This window comes from Hippopotamus amphibius, chromosome 13 (assembly GCF_030028045.1).
Source record: "Hippopotamus amphibius kiboko isolate mHipAmp2 chromosome 13, mHipAmp2.hap2, whole genome shotgun sequence".
Lineage (NCBI taxonomy): Eukaryota > Metazoa > Chordata > Mammalia > Artiodactyla > Hippopotamidae > Hippopotamus > Hippopotamus amphibius.
The window spans coordinates 92,199,897-92,220,953 of record NC_080198.1 but is presented as its reverse complement, the minus strand read 5'-3'; the positions used below and the strand labels follow the sequence as shown (position 1 = coordinate 92,220,953).

At 52.2% G+C, this 21,057-nt stretch overlaps 1 protein-coding gene across 2 annotated transcripts in view; it reads left to right on the top strand.

Moving 5' to 3' along the window:
- Positions 1 to 17,274: 17,274 nt before the first annotated feature.
- The window catches only part of NSG1 (neuronal vesicle trafficking associated 1), a 30,164-nt gene continuing 26,381 nt past the window's right edge, over positions 17,275 to 21,057 (top strand). The window contains exons 1-2 of one of the 2 annotated variants that reach the window (XM_057704434.1): positions 17,275 to 17,454; positions 17,831 to 17,985. In XM_057704434.1, coding sequence (XP_057560417.1) covers positions 17,857 to 17,985 — 129 coding nt within the window. In that variant the 5' untranslated portion in view covers positions 17,275 to 17,454; positions 17,831 to 17,856. The remainder of the gene's footprint in view (positions 17,455 to 17,830; positions 17,986 to 21,057) is intronic. The other variant, XM_057704432.1, reaches the window with a different exon arrangement.

Below are 21,057 nucleotides of genomic sequence, written 5' to 3'. Positions count from 1 at the left end.
TGCTTCCTTAGTGTAGAATCCAAACCCTCCTTCCCACCCTCAAGACTGTGGCTGTAGCTCAGGGCTTGTCGCCTCACTGGTCCTGCCAGTCGCCCTGACACTGGATTGAGCCATTATCAACCAGTAGCCCCTTGGCTTGAAAACCCTGTTCCTTGAAGTCATTGAGGGCTGGCATGGATCTGCAGGGAACCTCTGTGGACCTCAGTATCCTCATCTGTAAATTGGAGACACTCATATTCATCACCTCATAGGATGTGGTAAAAATCAGGTGAATCCAAGTGAAGCACCAAGGACAGGGCCTGACCCATGATCGGTGCTCAATAAAAGCTAAGACATGCGATTCCTGTCCAGGAAAAAATAATGCTTCCTCCGGTGGACACAGTGCTTTGAGTTTGCACGGTGATAAGTAGATATCATTGCATTCCTGCTGGGCGGCAAGCCCGTGAAGGCAGATCAAACAGCAGTGAGACCTCTGATTCGTGGCTGAGGGAGCAGAGCTCTCTGCTGCGCGGTGGGGTGGGAGGCAGCTGAGCAGGGCTCTAGCTTGAAAGCCTGAGAACTTTCCGCATTTCTCCGTGGGAGAGACTGGCCAGCCCCTTGGAGAGAGAAACTGGATTTCTCTGGCAGCTCTTGGGGAGCAAAGGCTGCATCTACCATATGTGTGCCTGGCTCATAGGAGGGGACCCTCAGTTAGATTTTTGTTGTTGTTATTTTGTTTGCTTTTAATTTTTATTGAAATGTAGTTGTTTTAAATTTTTATTGAAATATACATAGAGAGATATATACATAATCTTTTTCATATTCTTTTCCATTATACGTTCTTACAGGATATTGAATATAGTTCCCTGTGCTATACAGTAGGTCGTTGTTGTTTTTCTGTTTTATATATAGTACTGTGTATCTGCTAATCCCAAACTCCTAATTTATCCTTCTCTACCCCTTTCCCCTTTGGTAACCATAAGTTTGTTTTTTATGTCTGTGGGTGTGTTTCTGTTTTGTAAATAAGTTCATTTGTATCATTTTTTTTAGATTCTGCATATAAGCAATATCATATGGTATTTGTCTTTCTCTGACTTACTTCACTTAGTATGATAATCTCTAGGTCCATTCACGTTGCTGCAGGTGGCATTATTTCATTCTTTTTTATGGCTGAGTAATATTGCACTGTGTGTGTGTGTGTGTGTGTGTGTGTGTGTGTGTGTGTAAACACACCACATCTTCTTTATCCATTCATCTGTTGATGGACATTTAGGTTATTTCCATGTCTCAGCTATTGTGAATAGTGCTGCCATGAACATTTGGGTGCATGTATCTTTTCAAAGTACAGTTTTTTTCAAATATGTGCTCGTGAGTGGGATTGCCGTATCACATGGTAGATTTGTTAAATAAATGAATAAATGAGGGCTATGCATGGTGATTGAGTTGGGGCGTGGATCACAAATACTGAGAGGTCTGATTAATAACACTTACTCTAAGCCTGCTGAATGCTGAACCAGCCTTCACAACAATCATCCCTGGGAATGTTAGTCCCATTTTACAGATGGAAAGACTGACACTCAGAGAGGTTAAGGAACCTGCCGACCATCAGAAGGCAAGTGAGTGGTCCAGCTGGAACTGAGTTCAGGCCTGACTGATCCCCATCACGCTTCCCAAATACCCCCCAGGGGTATGTGATGGGAGCTCATAGACTTTCAAATCAAGGTCCTATTTTCTGTATAACTGCAGTTATTCAACTCTTAGGAATATAAAAGCTTATATTATTTCTACCAAAATTATAACTACCAATACTCCTTCAAAGCCTAGAGTATTGGCTTCCTAGGGCTGCCCTTACAAAGCACCACAAAGGGAGGTGCTTAAACAACAGAGGTGTATTGAATGTTTTCTCACAATTCTAGAGGAGACCCCACTTCCCCATCATAGGATTTGCCTTGCTGATGAAATGTGGGTAGAGTGACACGTGACCCTCCTGAGGAGAAACTTTAAGGGCCACCACGTGGTCTGAGCAGCTCTCTTTTCTCTCTGCTGCTAGATCAGCATGTCCGCAAGAGGGGTGACTGCTGTTTTGTGTTCTGGGGTAAAGAGGATGTGCGGCAGGACCACAGAGACCACAGTGGACCTGAACAGGAGCATCCCTGCTGATGCTGCTGGGATCTTAGGGTCCCTTGTTACTGCAGCGTGACTTGACCTCAGCTGACTCCATATGCTGCGGGCATCAGTTTATGGATTTTCGGGTGTTCAGTGTAGTTTTTCAGAGTGATGGAGGGAAACCCTCATTCCTTAGACCCCTGTGGTTAAATTCTACCTGCTGCAGTGTTCATCTACCTGTCTTTGACAATATAGCATTGCAACTGAATCTCTGAAACGCCAAACTGGTTCCTGGGCCTCAGCATTTGTCAGGATGCTACCTGCCCCCATGGCCTGACTGCAGTCAGAGGCTGGCCACTGGGGGCGTGGGCTCTGGAATGCGACCCAGGCCAGAATCCCACCTTTGCCTTTCCCACAAACCTGGTGACCACAAGCCAGTTACCGAATGGATTAGTTGGTGAGTATATGAGTCTGCTTGGGCTGCCATAGTAAAATACCATAAACTGGGTGGCTTAATCAATAAAAATTTATTTCTCACACTTCTGGAGGCCAGATGACCCCAGTCAAGGTCTGGCAAGATCAATTTCTGATGAAGGCTCTCTTCCTGCCTTGCAAAGTGTGTCCTCACATGATGGAGAGAGAGGGCTCGCTGGGGGTCCTTCCTCTTCTGACACCAGCCCTATAGGATTAGGGTCCCACCCTTACGACCTCATTTTAATTTTATCACCTCCTCAAAGGCTTTATCTCCAAATACAGCTACATTGTTACATTTGGGGGTTAGAGCTTCAACACATAAATTTGGGGGTGGGGTCAAGCATTCAATCCATGATAGGCTGACTAATATCCTTCCAAATACATCCATATCCTAATCCCCGGAACCTGGGAATGTCACCTCATATGGGAAATGGGACTTCACAGTTGTGATCAAGTTAAGAGTCTTGAGATGGGCAAATCATCCTGGATCATCAAGATGGCCTCATGAAATCACAATGGTCCTTGTGAGAGGCAGGCAGGAGAAAACGGACAGAAGAGAGGACAATGTGATAACGGAATCAGAAACTGGAGGGATGCTCTTTGAAGATGGAGGAAGGAGCCATGAACTAAGGAATACAAGAGGCCACGAGAAGGTGAAAATGGCAAGGAAACAAATTCTCCTCTAGAGCTTCCAGAAAGAGCGGGGTCCGCCAACCCAAGGAAGCTGATTTCAGACTGCTGATTTCCAAAACCATTAGACAGTAAGTTTGTATCATTTTAAGCCAATGAGCTTATAGTAACTTGTTACAGCAACCACAGGAAACAAATACAGCCGGGATCAGGTTTGACTGTGACAGAAAATCCCACCTAACAGTGGCTCAAAGAAGAGAGCTGGGTGCAAAGTCTGGACGCAAGTGAGCCAGGGCTGGGGGGCGGCAGGGAGGGGGTGCTCCGTGTGAGATCCTTGGGATCCCAGCTCCTTCCAAGTCCCTGTTACATCATCCTGGCTGGGGCCCTTATCCTCACGGTCCAGGAGGGTGGTTTCCACATAACAGGCAGCAGGAGGAAGGAAGGGACAAAGGCAACAGAAGCAAAGAGTGGACGCCAACTGTCCCTTATGGAAGGTTACCAGGAGCTGCCACACAACACTTCTACCCTTTTTCCCTCTTGCCAGAACTTACCTCCAGGGTCACACCTCGCTGCAAGGGAGGTAAAACAATGGTGTTTTTACTCTGAGCAGACGGGTGCCTGGAGGGAACTTTTATTACAACAGAAGAAGGGGAGAATGGGTGTTGGGAATGGCTCACGTCTGGTATGCTGAACCTGCCTGAGCCTGTGAGTCAGGAATGTGCTCACTTCAAGGAACAGAAATACTTCCCTAACAGGGCTTCCGTAAATTAGGCTTGGCTTTTCTTGGACAGCAAGGAGTGTTTGGTTGCTGGTGCAGTGTAGACATTTCAAAGATGACCACACTTTGAGGGTTCGTTTCCGTCCTCAGGCTTGGAGTCTCATGGGCAGAAAAAGGCTGCTGTGCCTCCAAACATTATTTTTACATTTAAGGCAGGAAGAAGGATGAAGAGTACTGTCAGCCTGTGTGTCCTTCTTGGGCAGAAAAATGGAGGTTTTCCATAGACACTTCCGGAGGACTGCATATAGCACTCATTGGTTGGGACTGGGTCTCATGGCCTCTCTAGCTGCCAGGGAGTGTGGAAAGCCAAGCATTTGATTTCCAGCCTCTTTATCACACAGCACATCAAAAACATAGATACAGAAATTCCTCTACCAATAGTTATTCTCACAGTGGTGCTCCGAGACTTGTATATGCTCAAAGATGTTCATTACAGTGTTACGTATCACTGTGAAAAATCATAAACATCCTGCGTGTTCAACACGTATTGTTTGGGTCCCAATCGGTGAGTCAATCATTCAGTGTCTGGCCCCAGAGCCTGTGTTACTTCATCTGGAAAATAGAAGAAAATATGATTTACCTTTTAGGATTATGGTGAAGACCAAGATAAGAATAGAGCTTGTCTGGCACATAGCTGGTGCTTAGTCAAAGGTAATGTATCCTAACCTCTAGCTCTTCCACCACCTGCCCCATCTTTTACCAATCAAAAAAAAAGAGAGAGAGAGAGAGAGAGAAATAACCAGTGTCAATGTGTTCGAGGCATCTTGTTAGAAATGTTTCCAGTTGGTTTAGCTTTCAGATCTCAGGAGAGTGAAACTATATCCTCTCTCTAAGCTCTGGAGGCAGAGGTACCTGGGTGGCAGGGTGAGGACAGCATCAGCTTCGGGGCAAGCTGTAGTTTGTTGGAAACTGTGTTAGATGACCAGGCTCTACCGTCCTGCGGGGGTGACCTTCAGCCCCTCCTCTGTACCATGGGGAGTAGCACTGACCTCCCAGGCTGTTGTGAGGTTTTGCAAGAAAAAGTGCCCCCGTACAGTGTCTGCGATCTAGTAAACCCCAAACAATGCCCGTCCCCTGCTCCTGATGTCAGATGTTGGAGGAAGCACGCTGTCCCCAGGCCCCAGGGTGTCCTGACATTAGCCGTGAGAACACGGTAACATGCTGAGGGGTTCCATTCTAGCCAAAGTCTCCCTGGCCTGGGCCACCCAAGGCTCCTGGCTAAAAGGTGACCTAGTTATTAACAAAAGCCCCAGAGATGAAGCCAAGACATAATCCACCCCTGAATGAATTCAGAAGGAGCAGATAATGGGACAATAAAATTAATCTTCTGGAAAAACACAATTAGCTGTATCGTTTATAAATATCACCTCCTTCCTCACGGGATGAAGCAGGAAGCAGCATAGCCTGAGCTGTTCACAGCCTAGCCTCCTGTTTCACATGGATGGATGTATCTTCTGCTGGGAAAATGTTTTCATTTCACATTTGAGGGGCCTTGTTAGAGGTTTCAAAACAATCTTCAGAAGCCAAGATGACCCAGAGAACAAAATCAACATCATTGCCTTCTACGTTCCCCACCCCGTCTCTTGCCTGTGTCAAGTCACTTTGATGTAATTGAAGCTCTGTTTATGGAGAATATATTCCACAAGGGGCCCATGCCAGGCGTGGGGGTGGGGTGAACAGATAAGCCCCCAATTTTGCCCTCTCAGGGCTCACAGGAGATGCAGACCCACCCCCAACTCCCTGCCCCCCACTCCCAGCAGTGCGACCATGAGCAAGTACTTCACCATGGCAAGCCTCAGTTTCCTTACAGGTAGCGTGCAGCAAATGAGGGTATCTCCCTCCTCCCACCATCTGGGGAGCATCAGATGGACATCTGCAGAGCCCCAACCAGGACTGACCCATGGCAGCCTCCGCATCCAGAAGCCGGAAGCCGGGGTGGCTCTCACGACAGGGAGTGTTATTTATTGAGCACATGCGATGCGCCAGGCACTGTTAGTTGGTTGAGGGCATCGTTTTGGACTCTTATGATGCCCCTCATGGTTCAGAGGAGGGAACTGGGGCTCCAAAAGGGGAGATGACTTACAGCTGGAAAGTAACCAAATCCAGGTTTGAGCCCCAGCCCATTTGGCTTTAAAACTCAAAGCCAAATGGGCTATGTTCTGAAACATTACTCTGGGGGGGGATTGTGAGCTGAAGTCTGTCCCCCACACCTCATATATTGGAGTCCTAACCCCCAACACCTCAGAATGTGACTGCATTTGGAGAAAAAGCCTTTAAGGAGGTGATTAAGGTAAAATGGTCCCTAGGGTGGGCCCTGATCCAATCTGACTGGGGTCCTTATAAGAAGAGGAGATTAGGACACAGACACACAGAGGGACGACCCTGTGAGGTCACGGGGAGAAGGTGGGCATCCACAAGCCAAGAAGAGAGGCCTGAGGAGAAACCATCCACACCCACACCTTGACCCCGGGCTTTAGCCTCCAGGACTGAGAACACAGGGGCTATTGTTTAAGCCCCCAGGCCGTGGTGCTTTGCTGTGTTGCCAAGGGGAACAAGGAAGTGAGTCTCAGCCTGGGGAGTGTGATGAGGTCTTAGGGTCTTGAAGTTCATTAAGAGGGGCCAGAAAAGGCAGGGCTGCTTCTGGTCTCAAATCCCAGCCTCTTTCTCAGTCCCTCCTGCCCTTAAGCACAGGCTGACTTCCTCGGAAGCTTTTCTTCTCTCAACCCAGCTCCCCCCCACCCTGGGAAACTACCTAACCAGGAGACAGAGAGGCTCCCTCACAGACCCTCAGGTTCCTCTCATGGGGTGCAAGACACACACACAAAACACACATGTACACACACGCACGCACACACACACAATTCACACACAATCACACACATACACACACAGATAGGCTCCTGCACACACAGCCAGTGTGTCACGAGCCAGCTGACACAGTGGTAGAGCCAGTGACTCCTTGGGTTTGAGTCTCAGCCCTGCCACACCTTGGACAGGTCTCAGTTTCCCCATCTGCAAAAAGGCTCTAACCACAGTGCCTACACATACATTCACTGCAAGTACGGTGTTTGAATAAGTCAATGTATGTAAAGTCTTTTTTTTAAAATTAATTAATTTATTTATTGGCTGCACTGGGTCTTCATGTCTGTGCGCGGGCTTTTCTCTAGCGGGGAGCGGGGGCTACTCTTTATTGCGGTGCATGGGCTTCTCATGAGGTGGCTTCTCTTATGGCGGAGCACGGGCTCTAGGCGCGCCGGCTTCAGTAGTTGCAGCACGCCGGCTCAATAGTTGTGCCTCGTGGGCTCTAGAGCGCAGGCCCAGTAACTGTGGCACACGGGCTTAGCTGCTCCGCGGCACGTGGGATCTTCCTGGACCGGGAATTGAACTCGTGTCCCCTGCATTAGCAGGTGGATTCTTAATCATTGTGCCACCAGGGACGTCCCGATGTATGTAAAGTCTTAATACAGTGCCTGTTGTGTAAACGCTATGAAAGTGTTAGCAATTAATATCATTATGCTTCAGAATCATCTTGTCCGCACCCCAACTGCCAGTGCACCAACCATTTTGTGACCGAATCATCACCAGCCCCCTTTTTCTGAGATATAATTCACTCCCCATAAAGTTCCCCATTTTAAAGCATACAAGTCCCTGGTTTTCAGAATATCCACAGCGTGGTGCAACTATTACCACTATTTAATTCTAGAATATTCTCGTCATGGCAAAAAAGAAACCCCATTCTGTTAGCAGTCACCTTCCACTCCCCCTCCCCCACTCCCCCATGCCCTGGCAACGACTGATCTACTTTCTATCTGTGTGAACTTGCCTGTTCAGGACATTTCTTATTAATGAGATCATATAATATGTGGTCTTTTGTGATCAATTTCTTTCATAATTGTTTCAAGTTTCATCCAGTCTGTAGCATGTATCGGTGTCATCTTTTTTTTTTTTTTTTTTCTGCCATGCCACCTGGCTTGTGGGCTCTTATTTCCCTGACCAGGGACCGAACCCTGGCCCTCAGCAGTGAAAGCTCAGAGTCCTAACCACTGGACCGCCAGCGAATTCCCAGTACGTCATTCCTTTCATGAGTAATAGTCCATTGTATGGAGAGACCCCATTTTGTTTATCCCGTCAGCAGTTGATCCCACTTTTCAGCTTTTATGATTCACGCTGGAAGGAACATTTGTGTACTCGTTGTGTGAACATGTGTTGGGTGCCTTCCTAGGAATGGAATTGCTGGACCGTATGTTCATTCTACGTTTAACTTTTGGAGGGACCGCCATGCGGTTTTCCGTGGTGGCTGCACCATTTTACATTCCCATCAGCTGGGCGGAAGGGTTCCGATTTCTTCACAGCCTTGTTGACACTAAGTATTGTCTTTGTTCTTGTTGTCTTTGTAGCCATTCCCCCGACCATCTCTGAGTCCCTCCCTCCTCTCCTCCACAACCTCCCGCCATTCCACCTTCACCTTCTCCCGCGTGGCCCATGGTACCACTGAGGGTTTCGGAGTGCAGGGCTGACTGCTCAGGATCGCAGTTCTCCCAGGTGCCCCATGATGAACCCGCAAAGGCTTCTGAGCTGCCCGAGTCACCCGGCAAACATGTTGGAAAGTGCTCATTCCCTTGTCTGTCCCTCAGTTTCCCCAACTGTAAAATGAGGTCTTGGATTAGATCAGGGGCTCAACCTCAAGTGCCTACAGGGGCCAAGCAGGTGAGGTAGCACAGGTGTAAGGTGGATGGGCGCCTGGCGGGTGGACAGCCATTATCCCTATGCAGCTGATTTTTGCCATATAGAAATACCTGTATTCTTAGATCCCTCAATTTTCCAAAAGAAAGCAGGAAGTCTGGATGCTTTGTGAAATCTCCTGGTTTTTCAGTATTTCCAAGGAAAGCAATTTTTAAAAGTGCAAGCAAGTAGAACGTATCTGTGTATCTAGCTCAGCCCAGCCTGCAGAATTCCAGTCTGCAAACCTGGAACCAATGATTCTGAAACCCGTGTGTGCATGGGAATCACCCGGAGGGCTTTTTAAACCAGAGTTTCTGATCCAGCAGGTCTGGGGTGGAGCCTGAGAATTTGCACGTCTAACCAGTTCCCAGGCAGGGCTGCTGCCGATGGTCTGGGGACCCCACCTTGAGAATCACAGCCCTGGACTAACGCTAAGTTCCATCCCAGCTCTGAAATGCAGGTTCATGATTCTAGACCCCCAAGTGCAGGCTCTCCACTAGAGGGGAGGAAGCACCACATGGTGGATAGGGTTCTGGACAGGAGTTAGCAAGCTCCTGTGATGACCACCCGGCAAAGTGGCAGCTCAGAGCAGGTACCCTCCATTCTACCGAGCTTTAATCGTGGAAATTTGCACTTGTGAAGTGCTTTGAAAACTCTAAAGGGCTATTTAAAAAATGCATATGACATCAAGATATGCACTGGTTTAAGATAAAAAGTGTAAAAGCATTAAGGAAGTAATTTGGGCTGAAGAGTTTCTGTGTTAGTTTCCTAGGGCTGTTGTAACAAATGACCAAAAACTGGGGGGCTTAAAACAATAAAAATGCACTCTCTCCCAGTTCTGGAAGCCAGAAGTTCAAAATCAAGGTATCAGCAGGGTGTGCTCCCTCCGCAGGCTCCAGGGGAGGATCTGCTGCAGGCCTGTCTCCTAGTTTCCAGGGGCTGGTGGCCATCCTCGGCCTTCCTTGGATTGTAGCTGCCTCTCTCTGCGCTGTGGCCTCTGTCATTACCTGGCCTTTTCTTTTGTGTGTTGCCCTGTGTCCTCTCCTTTTCTTATAAGGATATCATTGGATTTAGGGCCCATCCTATATCCAGGGTGATTTCATCCCAAGGTCCTCAACCAATTATATCTGCAAAAATCCCATTTCCAAGAAAAGTCCCATTCTGAGGTTCCAGGTGGACATGAATTTCTAGGGAACACCGTTTAACCCCCTGCAGCCTCTTTTCTCCTTTTTTTGACTTGTTCTAATCAATTTGACAATTTGAGTATTTTGCTCACAGCAAGTTGGAAAGAGGTAATGGGGTGCCTGGGGAGAATGGTTACCCCACAGCCCCCTGAGGGGATGGAGGCCACAGAGATGTCAATAAATAAGCACTCACCAAGCCCCAGAGCCTGGGGACACTCAGGGTGGGAGGGCTCTAGGCCCTGTGCCCTGGTGGGGGAGGGGCGGGGGAGCGTGCAGGAAGCTGACCCCGTTCTTCAAGAAAGGGTAAGATTCTTTTCAACATCGTTTTGGAAGACAGGTCAACATACCTTGTGCGTTAAAATAACTGTGGTCCAAAATGAGGAAATTTTCAATCTTTGGGAAAACCCACCCCCATTCCCTTGCTGGACCAGAGAAACAGGGGAGACTGCCCGACAGAGAAAAGGTTATACATTATGGATGTGAAAACAAAACATGCCACGGCCAGAAGTCCTAGCTCAGCTCAGAGCCTGTGAATCCGCCGAATGCTAATTTCGCTCGGCTGCCACTACCCAAAGTCCAGCCCCAGCCTCAGGAAGAGATACATTCCGGACGGAACAGCCCCATTAGGTCATAGCTGAGCTGCCTGCAATGCAGTTGAGGCTTGCGCTGTGTAATCTCCAGCACACTCCGGGGATGCTGTGAATTTTAGACACTCTCCCAGGGACCCTGGCTCCACAGAGCGTGGAATGTATTGCACTCATCCATCTGTGGGCTTTTCAAAAATTCAGTACTTAATTCCAGCATACGGTGGTATTGCTGTTATTAGGATTTGGCCTTTCTGTGGTTCTTTGGCAAAAGGCTTTTATAATCATTTACTAGCTAAATAATTTAATATGAGTCCTTGCTACAGACGAGAAACCTGGTCCTTAGCTGGTGCTGGGTGATATGAAAATGCTTCTGAACCCATCAGGGGAAAAGCTGGTTGGAATTATTTGGCTCTGGTAATTTATTCCCCAGGTCGTGTGCAGTACCTTGCTTGACCTCAACATGCCCTTGGTAACTGGGTTCTGATTCATCCTGGGCCATGCTTGTCACGGGAGAGTGAACCAGATTGGGGGAGGGGGGTGGCTTTGAAGCTGGAGGGGAATTAAGTTATGGTTCTAGCCCAACCCCCTCATTTTATGGAAGGGGAAACTGAGGCCCAGAAGGGTTGGTACTTGGCCCAAGGCCCCACTGCTAGTATGACTCGCTGGCCAATGAGCAAAGGGAGCGAAGGGCAGCATAAGCTCAGGACCAGAGTTCAGGGCGTTCAGGTCCTAAGTGGGATTGGAGGGAGGCAGGGGGGAGCAGAGAAGGCTGGGTTCTCCCATCAGAGGGCAGGAGCATCCGGGCAGGGCTGGGCTTGGAGAAGACAGGGGGAGCTACAGTTTGGGTTGGGAGTCTACACTTTGACTAGGTTCTTGAAATTTCCTGATGTTCTTCCACCAACATACCTTCCGAGCATTGTCTTAACAACCATATCTCATCTCAGCCTCAGTGGTCTCCTCTGAGAGATGGAATAACAGAAGCTTACACAGTGGTTTGCAGGGATGGATGGCACCTGGAGAGCACTTGTCAGCCTTCACTGCCCCTTAGCTGTAGTTGCTACCGTCTTTCTACCTATTATTATGGTTCCTTTATCTGTAAAATGGGTACAAGGAGGCCTGCCCCTACCAGTTCGGAATTTTTGTGAAGCTAAAAAGGAAAAGGAAAAAGATAATGGCAGAGAAAGTATTTCATCCTCCTCCTCCTCATCTAGTTCTTCACCCAGGAGGAGCGGCAGGGCAGCGGGTGGAGGTCTTCCTGGAGGCTCCAGGGAGGGTCCAGGCAGGAGCAAAAAATGTTCTCCCTTGGCATTTGTATCAGTCAAGACGTCAAGAGGGAGCAGGTGGCCCGCTAAAATGGCATCACTTGAGGAGGGATGTGGCCAGGGTGTGGGGCCCAGATGTGGTCCAGTAGCTGGAACAGGCAGTGGGGGAGATGTGACTATTCCTGAGCCAGCAGGAAGGCAGGGAGAGGGGCCTGAGTGGCCTGGGCACCACCTGAGTGATCTTCTTCGAGGGACAGGGCCAGCCTGAGGGGGCCGGGACGCAGGACCCTATTGGCCAGAGGGTGTTGAAGTAAGCCATGGTCTCTGTAGGCCCAGGGAGAGGGTGGGACGGTGGGAGCAGGTCTGCAGGACACAGGGCAGGGGGCCCAGCACCGCATCTTTGGTGCCTCTAGCGTAGAGGGGCTGCCGGGGAGGTGAAGTTGGTGGGGAGGGAGTTGCCTGGACTGCCATGGTTCCCTGGGGGGATGACCTGGCAAAAGCCCCAGGGACAGGTTCTACTTCTCCCCTGAGTGACCCGGTGACAGCGCACCCTCAGCTTCCCTGAATGTAAAATGTAAAATGAGGGTGTGGAACTAGAGGATTACTCATCCTCTGAAAACCCCTTGATCCTAAGATACATGGTCACTTGATCTTCATTTCCTCCCTGGGCAGGACTGTGGAGATGCATATTCTGAACTTGAACCCCCCCCCCCCCAAAAATAAAGCGTAACTATTGGATGTTCTCCTTAGAACTGCATGTACTGCTCCCTTCCCTCCAGCCTCTTTTGAGGGAGGGGTGCAGGGTAGGGGGGAGGTGGTACTGCTCTGCCTTCCCCCCTCTCCCTGCCGACACGGAAAACCTTGGGGCTAGTAAATATTCTTTTAGGGTCTGACTGCTGGACAGTGACGTTCTTTGTTCTGAATATTTTCCTACTCTACTGCCTTTGATTTTAGGGTTGGACAGGTTTGAACATTTGAAAGCAGCCCGGGTTGTGCAAACCATAGGAATTTGGAGCTACCAGCATCTTGGAGACAATTACCCAACCGAAAAATTCAACTTCATGTCCACCTATCACCCAAAATGGCAGTGCTCTGACCGCAAATCCAAAAATGGGACTCAAATGGGAAGCATTTAAAAAAATCATCTTTTCTTATAGCCCTAATCTTGGAGTCGAAAAAAGGAAACCGTTGTGAGCATTCCCGTCATTTTGTAGATGAAGAATCTGAGGTCCCTCCCCAGACCCCCGTGTCTTTCTTGCTCACAGCCCCCAACCCCCCGCACCCCCGCCAAGGTCAAGGACCTCACAGCCAAAGCGAGGTTGAGCTTACAAATATTTGGGGAAAATTAGGAAGTGCTGAGTAGTTCATGAAGCCTCTACAGGCAACAACAAGCAAACAACCCCCCAAACTCCCCTACCCAAGACTCCTAAAACCCCAAACAAATACACATGCAGTTCTGTTTAAAAATGTAAGAGGTCACCAAGTGACCTGGAGCCCTATAATCCTATTTAGTTTCTACAAGTACAAAGAAAGGAATAAACATTAAGCTCATTCATTGCTTAACCATTTACTGAATCCCTAACGCGTGCAGAGGGCTGGGGTCTATGAAGGTAAATGAAACACTAAAATCATAAAAATCATTGTATTTATGATTTTGTCTACACGTTATACATTTTCAAATATGGTTTGGCGTTTTCCAGAAATGAGCATTTGCAGCAGGGTTAAGCCTAGGAAGGAGAATGTCTCAATGAGGCTACGGGCCACCTTGCCTTCAGCTTGAGTTAGACCATGAATTTTCTCACTACACACTTGAACTTGGCTTTACACATCTGACATTTCAATGTCTGAATCTACTGCGAGTGTAAGATGAGTGGATACCTATTCCATTTAGTATATGGTTCCTGAGTACTTGCTGTGCGCCAGGCCCAGTTCTAGGCACAGAGGATGGAGAAATGAAGATTTAAGTTATTTTGCCAGGATTTGCTCCTGTACAGGGGATCCGGCTGGTTACGGGGAAGCCTGCTGGGTGAGCCCAGAGCCTGTCCCGCCTCTGCCTGGCACTGTGTAGCCTGGGATTAGACCTTTACTTGCTGAGCTACAGAGAGGCTCCTCAGGACCCGGGGAGTCTCCTTAGTCACTCAGAGCACTAACCCTCCACACCTGGGACAAGCCTCTACCACCTCCTCCTGGCTGCAGCATTGCTACGAGGAACAGACACTGCAGGGTACCTAATTAGAGGTCAAAGCCATAATAAGAGCCAAAGCAGGCACTGTGGGTTTTTTTTTTTTTTTAATATTATAATAGCTCATCTGAGTCTCACAACACTATGATGGAGATACTGTTATTATCCTTTCCATTTTATAGATGGGGAAACTGAGGCACAGAGAAGTTAAGCAACTTGTCCAAAGTCACACAGCCAGAAGTGGGAGAGACAGGATTGGAAATCAGACTGTCACACTGCCTCCTGCCGTGGCAGCCTGGGCTCCAATCAGTGGGACAAAGGAAGTGGCCGAGAGGCTAGGAAGTGGACGTGACAGGGTCTTGAGTGTTGGGGAGCGGTAGCTGGGTCCCTTGCCCGTGGAAGGTGGATGGGGTGGCGGTTACCGCAGTCATCTGAGCAGTGATGGATGTGTCCCCAGAAAGGGACCGTAACCTTAGAAACATCCCTAAGCAAGTCATTTAGAAAAACCAAATCCGTGTCAAAATCCTGCGAGGCAGCAGGAGTTACAGATGGCTGGTGCCAGGATGAAACTGGGGTCCGAGGGAAGAGCACAGTGTTCTCCACACAGATCTCACTCTGTGGACACTGTATAAAAACACCTTAAATCGGTTTGTCCCACAACCACCAACACAGCTTCACTGGTCCCTAGTTCTGAGACTGTGGCCTTTTCAACCTCATCTGTAGCCAAGACCCTGCCCCTCCCAGAACCATCTGCAACCCTGAGTTCCCCAAATCACTGCACCCTTGCAGGCTTGATGCTTGTGGTGAGCTCAATGGTAGTCCCCACAAAGACATCCAAATCTAACCCTCCAAATCTGTGAATACCGCTTTATAGGGCAAATGATGTGATAACGGATTTTGAGAGAACATTATCCTGAATCGTCCCAGTGGCCCTGAAATCCAAAGACAAGTGCCCTCATAGGAGACATAGAGGAGAGGAGGGGACAGGGTGACCACGGAGGCAGAGACTGGAGGGATGCAAGGCCTGGGGCCACCGGAAGCTGGCAGAGGCAGGACCAGATTTCCCCCTGCAGCCTCTATAGGGAGTGTGGCCTGGCTGACACCTTGATCTTGGACTCTCGCCTCCAGAGCTGTGAGACAACACATTTCTGTTGTTTTAAGCCCCCCAATTTGGGGTGCGTTGTTACAGCAGTCCCGAGAAACTGACACCTGCCTGCACATCCATCCCCACCTGCGAGACCTTCTGCCTCTCTGCTCTCCCTCGGGCCCCCCTCAAGGATTTCATACTTTGCCCACAGTCTCCTGCCTTCTCCCCCTGCAGTGGAGGTGGCTGCTCCGTCTGGTGGGCCCTCTGCTCTGTCCGAAGGCCTGCCATTTCATTTCCCTCGTCCTTCAGCTGCTGTCTTGTGCATTGCTTTGCCCACGTGTGTGCACTTCACAGGGTCTGGTGCAGCCTAGGCACCCACAAAAAACCCACACAGAACAAAGCTGCAGAGTCCCTGTGACCGGCACCAGTCAAAACCCAGGACAGCATGAAAAAGCAGGCAGCACAGCGACTGTCCACTGCTGTCTCTGGGACAACCATGGCCCACCCTAGTCTCTGTCCTCCTCAGTTAACAGAGCCTTTGATGGGCAGAGGGGTCCACACAGGGCCCAGGAGCCCACCCTGCAGCTCCCTGTGTGGGATTCTGACTGCAGTGTGTGTGTGTGTGTGTGTGTGTGTGTGTGTGTGTGTGTGTGTGTGTGTGTGTGTGTGTTGGGGTCTGTAAAACATTGGCGCCTAAGGTGGGGACAAAGCTATTCCCTCACTGAAGCCCACAAGGTTTCTCATGATCTGTAAGCTTAGTCTGGCCAAGGAGTCACCTAAACCAGCACTGGGACCACACACATTTGCCTTATCACTGAACCAGTCCTGTGTTCAAAGGGCCTTTGCCAGAAGGGTGCTGAGGCGAGGCCCCAAGGCCAGTGGCAGGGGCCCACACCTGGGACACCTGCTCTCCCTGGGCTGGTCAGGGGTAGTGTGTACCAAGAGCCTGAGCCCTGCCAGGCTGCCCTGTGGTCAAAGGCCCACTTGCACCCTGCAGAGGACTTGGGGCCAGTTAAGATAAGTCCAGAAATCCTCATCCGTGGGTGCCCTCCTGGGGATTGTGAAATTAAGCTGCCCATGGCTATGTTCCTAGACTGAGCTGGTGACACACGGCTCAGCAGGCAGTGAGAGGACAGTGTTCCTATTCTCTAGGTGTATGGAGGAGGGTTCCGCCGGGGTGGTCCTCTCATGGTTCTCAGGCTGCTGATGGAAAACGCTGGGTCTCAGGCCATCAGCCAAGCAAAGCAGAATCAGGCAAAGGGTGTCAAAGTAAGACTTTGGGGGACACCTACTCTGTGTCCTAGCAGGGCCCAGCAGGACACAGGGGCCTGGGAGGTGCTCTTTTTCCAGCAGAAGCCTTCCTCCGGCTCCTGGTCTTGTTCTCACACCCCCACAGTTTCCCATCTGGGGAGTCCTACGCCCAGGGCTAGTTGGAAGTCTAAAATGTGGCCCTAATCTGGGTAGATGCGACAGTGGCCCCGCTGGGCGGTGGGTGTGGGGCAGGGCCAACGGATCCGGTTAAAATCCCCCCCTTCATTCCAGGACGCCCCTTCTCTGCGCCCAGGATGCCCGAGGCTGCGGCTGTGGGGAGAGGACCCCAGGTTTCTCTTCTGACCGGACCAGAGAAACCCTCCAACGCGTCACGCGGAGCGCTCTTTGCCCTAAATACCTTCCCTCCAGCTACCCCGGGCGTCCCTCCCAATCCGGACACCGTCCCCAGCTCTGGAGAGCGCTCCCTCTACATCCTGCACCACCGAAAAACTACCCCCCCACCCCCCGATTCCATTCCGAGCCTCCTTTCACCAGGGACACGCCCTCTTTTTGTCGCCCTCTCCCCAACCCAGCCACGGACTAAGGGAACGCTCTGGTCGCTGCCACCGCCCACCGCCTCCTGGAACCCTCCCCCCAGAACCCTTCCCTATTCTTCAGGACTCCCAGATCGGCTAGGCTGCAAGGGGGGAACCATTCCCCCCTACCTTTGGGGATCGCTCCCTCCCTAGGATCCCCCCCTCCGCCCTTCTCCCGCTTCGAATCGCCTTGCGCCCCGGCCGCCGCCCCGGGGTTGCGCAGCCCGCGCATCTCTCTCCCCGCATCCCCGGCCTCCAGCGCTGGGGCTCCCTCCCGCCGTGCCCAGCCTCCCATCCCGGGCGCGATCCCATCCCCCTCATCACCCCCCATCGCCAGGTGCCGGCGACCGCGGGGTCCCCGGGGAGCGCTCCTTTGTGCGGCCGGCGCGCGCGCTGCGTCAAGGCTGCCGCCGCCACACGCACGCACTCACCGCGCGCAATTAACCCCCGGGAGCGGCGGGAAGGGAGGCGGCGAGCGGGAGGAGGGAGCCCAATCGCGCGGCGCCCCCGCCCCGGCCCCGCGCGGCGCCGCCTCCGCCATTGCTGCGAGCAGGAGCGGGCGACGCGGAGGCTCGGAGCGCGGTCGGAGCCCAGACCTGCCGGAGCCGGGCGTGAGGTGAGTGCCGGCGGGCAGGCGGGGCCGCGGCGCGTCCGGGCTGGACCTCCAGGGCCGCGCATCCCCCCAGGGGGGAGGGACAGGGGTCCCCGGCAGGTCTCCGGCGCAGCGGCGCCAGGACCGGGGACGCGTCTAGACCCGCGGGGCAGGGGCGGTGCCCCCTCCCCGGCCGCCGTGTGTCCCTGAGCTCGGCGCTTTTGTCCAGCGGCTGAGAGTCCGTAAATACACAGCATCCGCCCTCCACCCCTCGGGCCGCGACCTCTGCTTCCTCGCGACCCCTCCTCGGAGACGAGGCGGGAGCCGGAGAGCTCGCCGACGCCCGGGCCAGCGGGTGCGTCCTGCTCGCGGTGACTCCCACCCGGCCCTCGCTCCGCAGGCGGCAGCCGCGGGTCTCCCGGAACCATGGTGAAGTTGGGGAACAATTTCGCGGAGAAAGGCTCCAAGCAGCCGCTGCTGGAGGATGGCTTCGACACCATCCCCCTGATGACGCCCCTCGATGTCAATCAGCTGCAGTTCCCGCCCCCGGATAAGGTGAGAGCCCCCACCCCTCCCCCGGCACCCCGCACCGCCGGGTGCGCACCCCCAAATCTCGGGCAGCGACCGCAACAAAAGAAACGCGTCGCGTGCGCTGGGGACGCGAACTGGGGGCGGGCGCGGGCGGCGTGGAGGACGCCCCCCGGAGGAACACGTCCCCGCGCGGGATTCTGGATCGGGTGATCTGCCCCCCCACCTCGCTCCGCCTTAGATGACAGCGTCGTCCTGACAATGGAACGCGTTCGGGGAAAGGTCCCTCCTGGATTTTCGTAGGACTCGTGTCCGAGAGAGGCCCCTGGCCCCTCCACCGCCCACCCAGCCCCGTTCGTCCCTGCCCCGCGGTACCCGGGGCTCTGGTTCTGGGGTGAGCCCAGGAGAGGCGCGGCTGCCCCTCCTGCCTTCCCGGATGGTGCAATTTCAGCCCGATTTGCCCCTTTGCGTGGGGAGGCCCCTCTCCTTGGCCAGATGGACCCTCCCTAGGGGCTGAAGCCCCCTCCTTTACCCTCTGCGCCGACCCCTCCCACACCGGTGGTAAATGCGGCAGGGTGCGCGCTCCTACACCGCCTCCTTGCTCTCTTTGTTCCTTTTGTGAAATCTCCAAATAGGCACTCGTGTTCCTTAGTATTAGTGTAACTGGGGACAACCATTCATCATCCTCTCCTCGAAGTGGGATTTTTTTCTTTTCTTTTTTTCCTTTCTGCAGAATTTAAAGAATCCCTCTTTCTTGAATACAGCCTGCAATCAAGTAGTTTCTGTCCATGAAGAGCAATATTTTCGCGTTAACACTTAAAAACGTTTAAAAGTCTAGACAATTGTATTGTAAAACTCAGACCTAAAATTATCCATGCACATCCATTCCGAGCACCTTTGCTGCTTTTGAAAATCACCCCAGCCACTAGGAAGCTCACTCTGTTCCCCCAGGTGTGCTGGCATTTATTGTTTCATTTAGTGCCTGGCAGGGAGGTTCTGACTCCGGGCTTGTCCTTTATGTCCCGGCCACCGGGCAGGGGTGGGGATGGGGGAATATCCCTGCCATGGGTCCTTCCTTTCTGGAGGATTCCTTTATTCGTATGGTGGGCCCTTTGATAGGCTTACTTAGCTTCCCAAAGTGGTTTTGATTCCCCCAACTCTGTTGTCTGTGTTTGGGTAGGAGGGCAGGGGCCAGGGACCAGAGCGAGACTGGAACAGGTGTTTCATTTCAAGAAAAGAGCATCAGCTGGTCACACCTGTGCACCTGGGCCACGTGGGGCCACTCTGGGGCATTGATGGTCCAAAAGAAGCTTTGAGGGAGGGGCAGGGCTGCTGAGACCTCAGCTTCCGCCTCCCCGCTTCCCAATCTAGGTGTCAGGCTTGCCCAGTTAGCACAGCCTGGCGCCACTGTCCCCACCTTCCCCTCTCCTGCCTCAGCCTGTGCCAGGAACACCGTGTCCCCAGGCAGCACCTCTGTCAGGTGATTCCCCCCACTCAGCCTCCTCTTTCATCCTCAGTGTGTTCCATTCCAGAACCATCTGGCACATAGTTGGCTTATACCAGGGAGGAGGTTTCAGGCAGGTATGAAATCTTGGCCAACCAATCAGGAGTAACCTACGCAGCTCTGAAAGCTGATGAGTTTCCCATCCCTGAGACGCTCCAGAGATGGGGATTCTAGTAGGGAGTGCTGGTTGGGCCAGAAGATTTCTGAGGTCACAGATGAGGAAACCGTGTCTCCGAGAGTTTACGGGACATGTCCAAGGTCACTCGGCTGAAGGCCACCATCCTCCAGAATGTGGAAGCTCTGTCAGGGCCTCTTGCTCTGCCCTGCTTGGAGCCAGACCACGCTCACACGAGACATCTCTTAACCCTAACAGTAGCAACGTGTTGCTCCCAGCCAGCGTCCAGGGAGGTGATGTCACCTGCCCCAGGGGACACATGTCCGAGGGCAGATGACACAGTTCGGGTTGTAAATGGAATGTGTGTCGAGCACTGAGGTTCTAGAGGTGCGACAGTGCCAGTAGTCACAGAGCTGGCAGCAGCCTCAGGGCTGGTCTTCGCTGACGTGTGCTGAATGCTTATTACGTACCAGGAACTTGTCTGCTGCTTTACGGCCTTCAGTTACTTTAACACACTGACGTTAGGAGGTAACTACCACTGTTAGCCCATTTTACAGATGTGGAAATGGAGGCATAGCGAGTTTAAGGCACTTGCTTGAAGTCACCTAGCCTGTTAGTGGCAGAGGCAGATGGAATCTGGGCCTATGGGATACTGACCAGGTCCCCACTGGGCTCAGGGTCCTGTGGATTTCCTCCTCGTTGTAGCTCTACCAGATAGGGCTTGCTTCCATCTCACAGGCCAGGAAACGGAGGTTCCAAGTAGCCAAGGGTGTGCTCAGGGTCCCACAGCTAGTCAGGTACAGTTGGGGTTCGAGGATGGCAGGGTGAGGCTCAGGTGCTGCCCCAGAGATGGGCACTCCCAGGGTGGGCACGCAGGCTGTCACACTGGGCGGAGGGAGAGCTGCGCGTAACAGAAGGGAGGAGGGAGGCAAGGGTGTGCTTACAAGGGGTGTGGCCCTTGGATCATTTTTCAGTGTCACATGGCGTGAGCCGCTTCCTTCCCGAGGCTGGGTCTGGTGCCACAGCTCAGTCTGGAAGCGCCCACAATGTCCTGAGTGCTAGTCCTGCACTGGGGGCCACCATCATGGAGGGCAGTGTGTCCCCACACTGTGGTTCACCCAAGGAAGGGTGTTGTCACTTGGGTGAGGCAGAGGGTGGGGGGCTGTTTCTCTCCAGTCCAACAGTTACTTCCTGGCTCCTGCTCTGGGGGGTGGGGTGAGCATCTGGGGATTAGACACACGTAGTCCCTGGACACTGCTCCTGGACACCTCGCCTCCCCGTCCAGTGGGGACAGAGAAGGAAACAGCCTCAGCAACAGGGTGTGATGGGAGGCAGGGATGGTGCAGAGATGCTGTGAGCATCCGAGGGTGGAGGCTTGAGGGGCAGGTTAGGGTTCATCTGAAGCCGGCGGGGATGGGGGGAAAGGGTTTGCCCTGTGCAGAAGCAGAGCCGATTTCCTGGTTGGAAAGACATCTCCTGC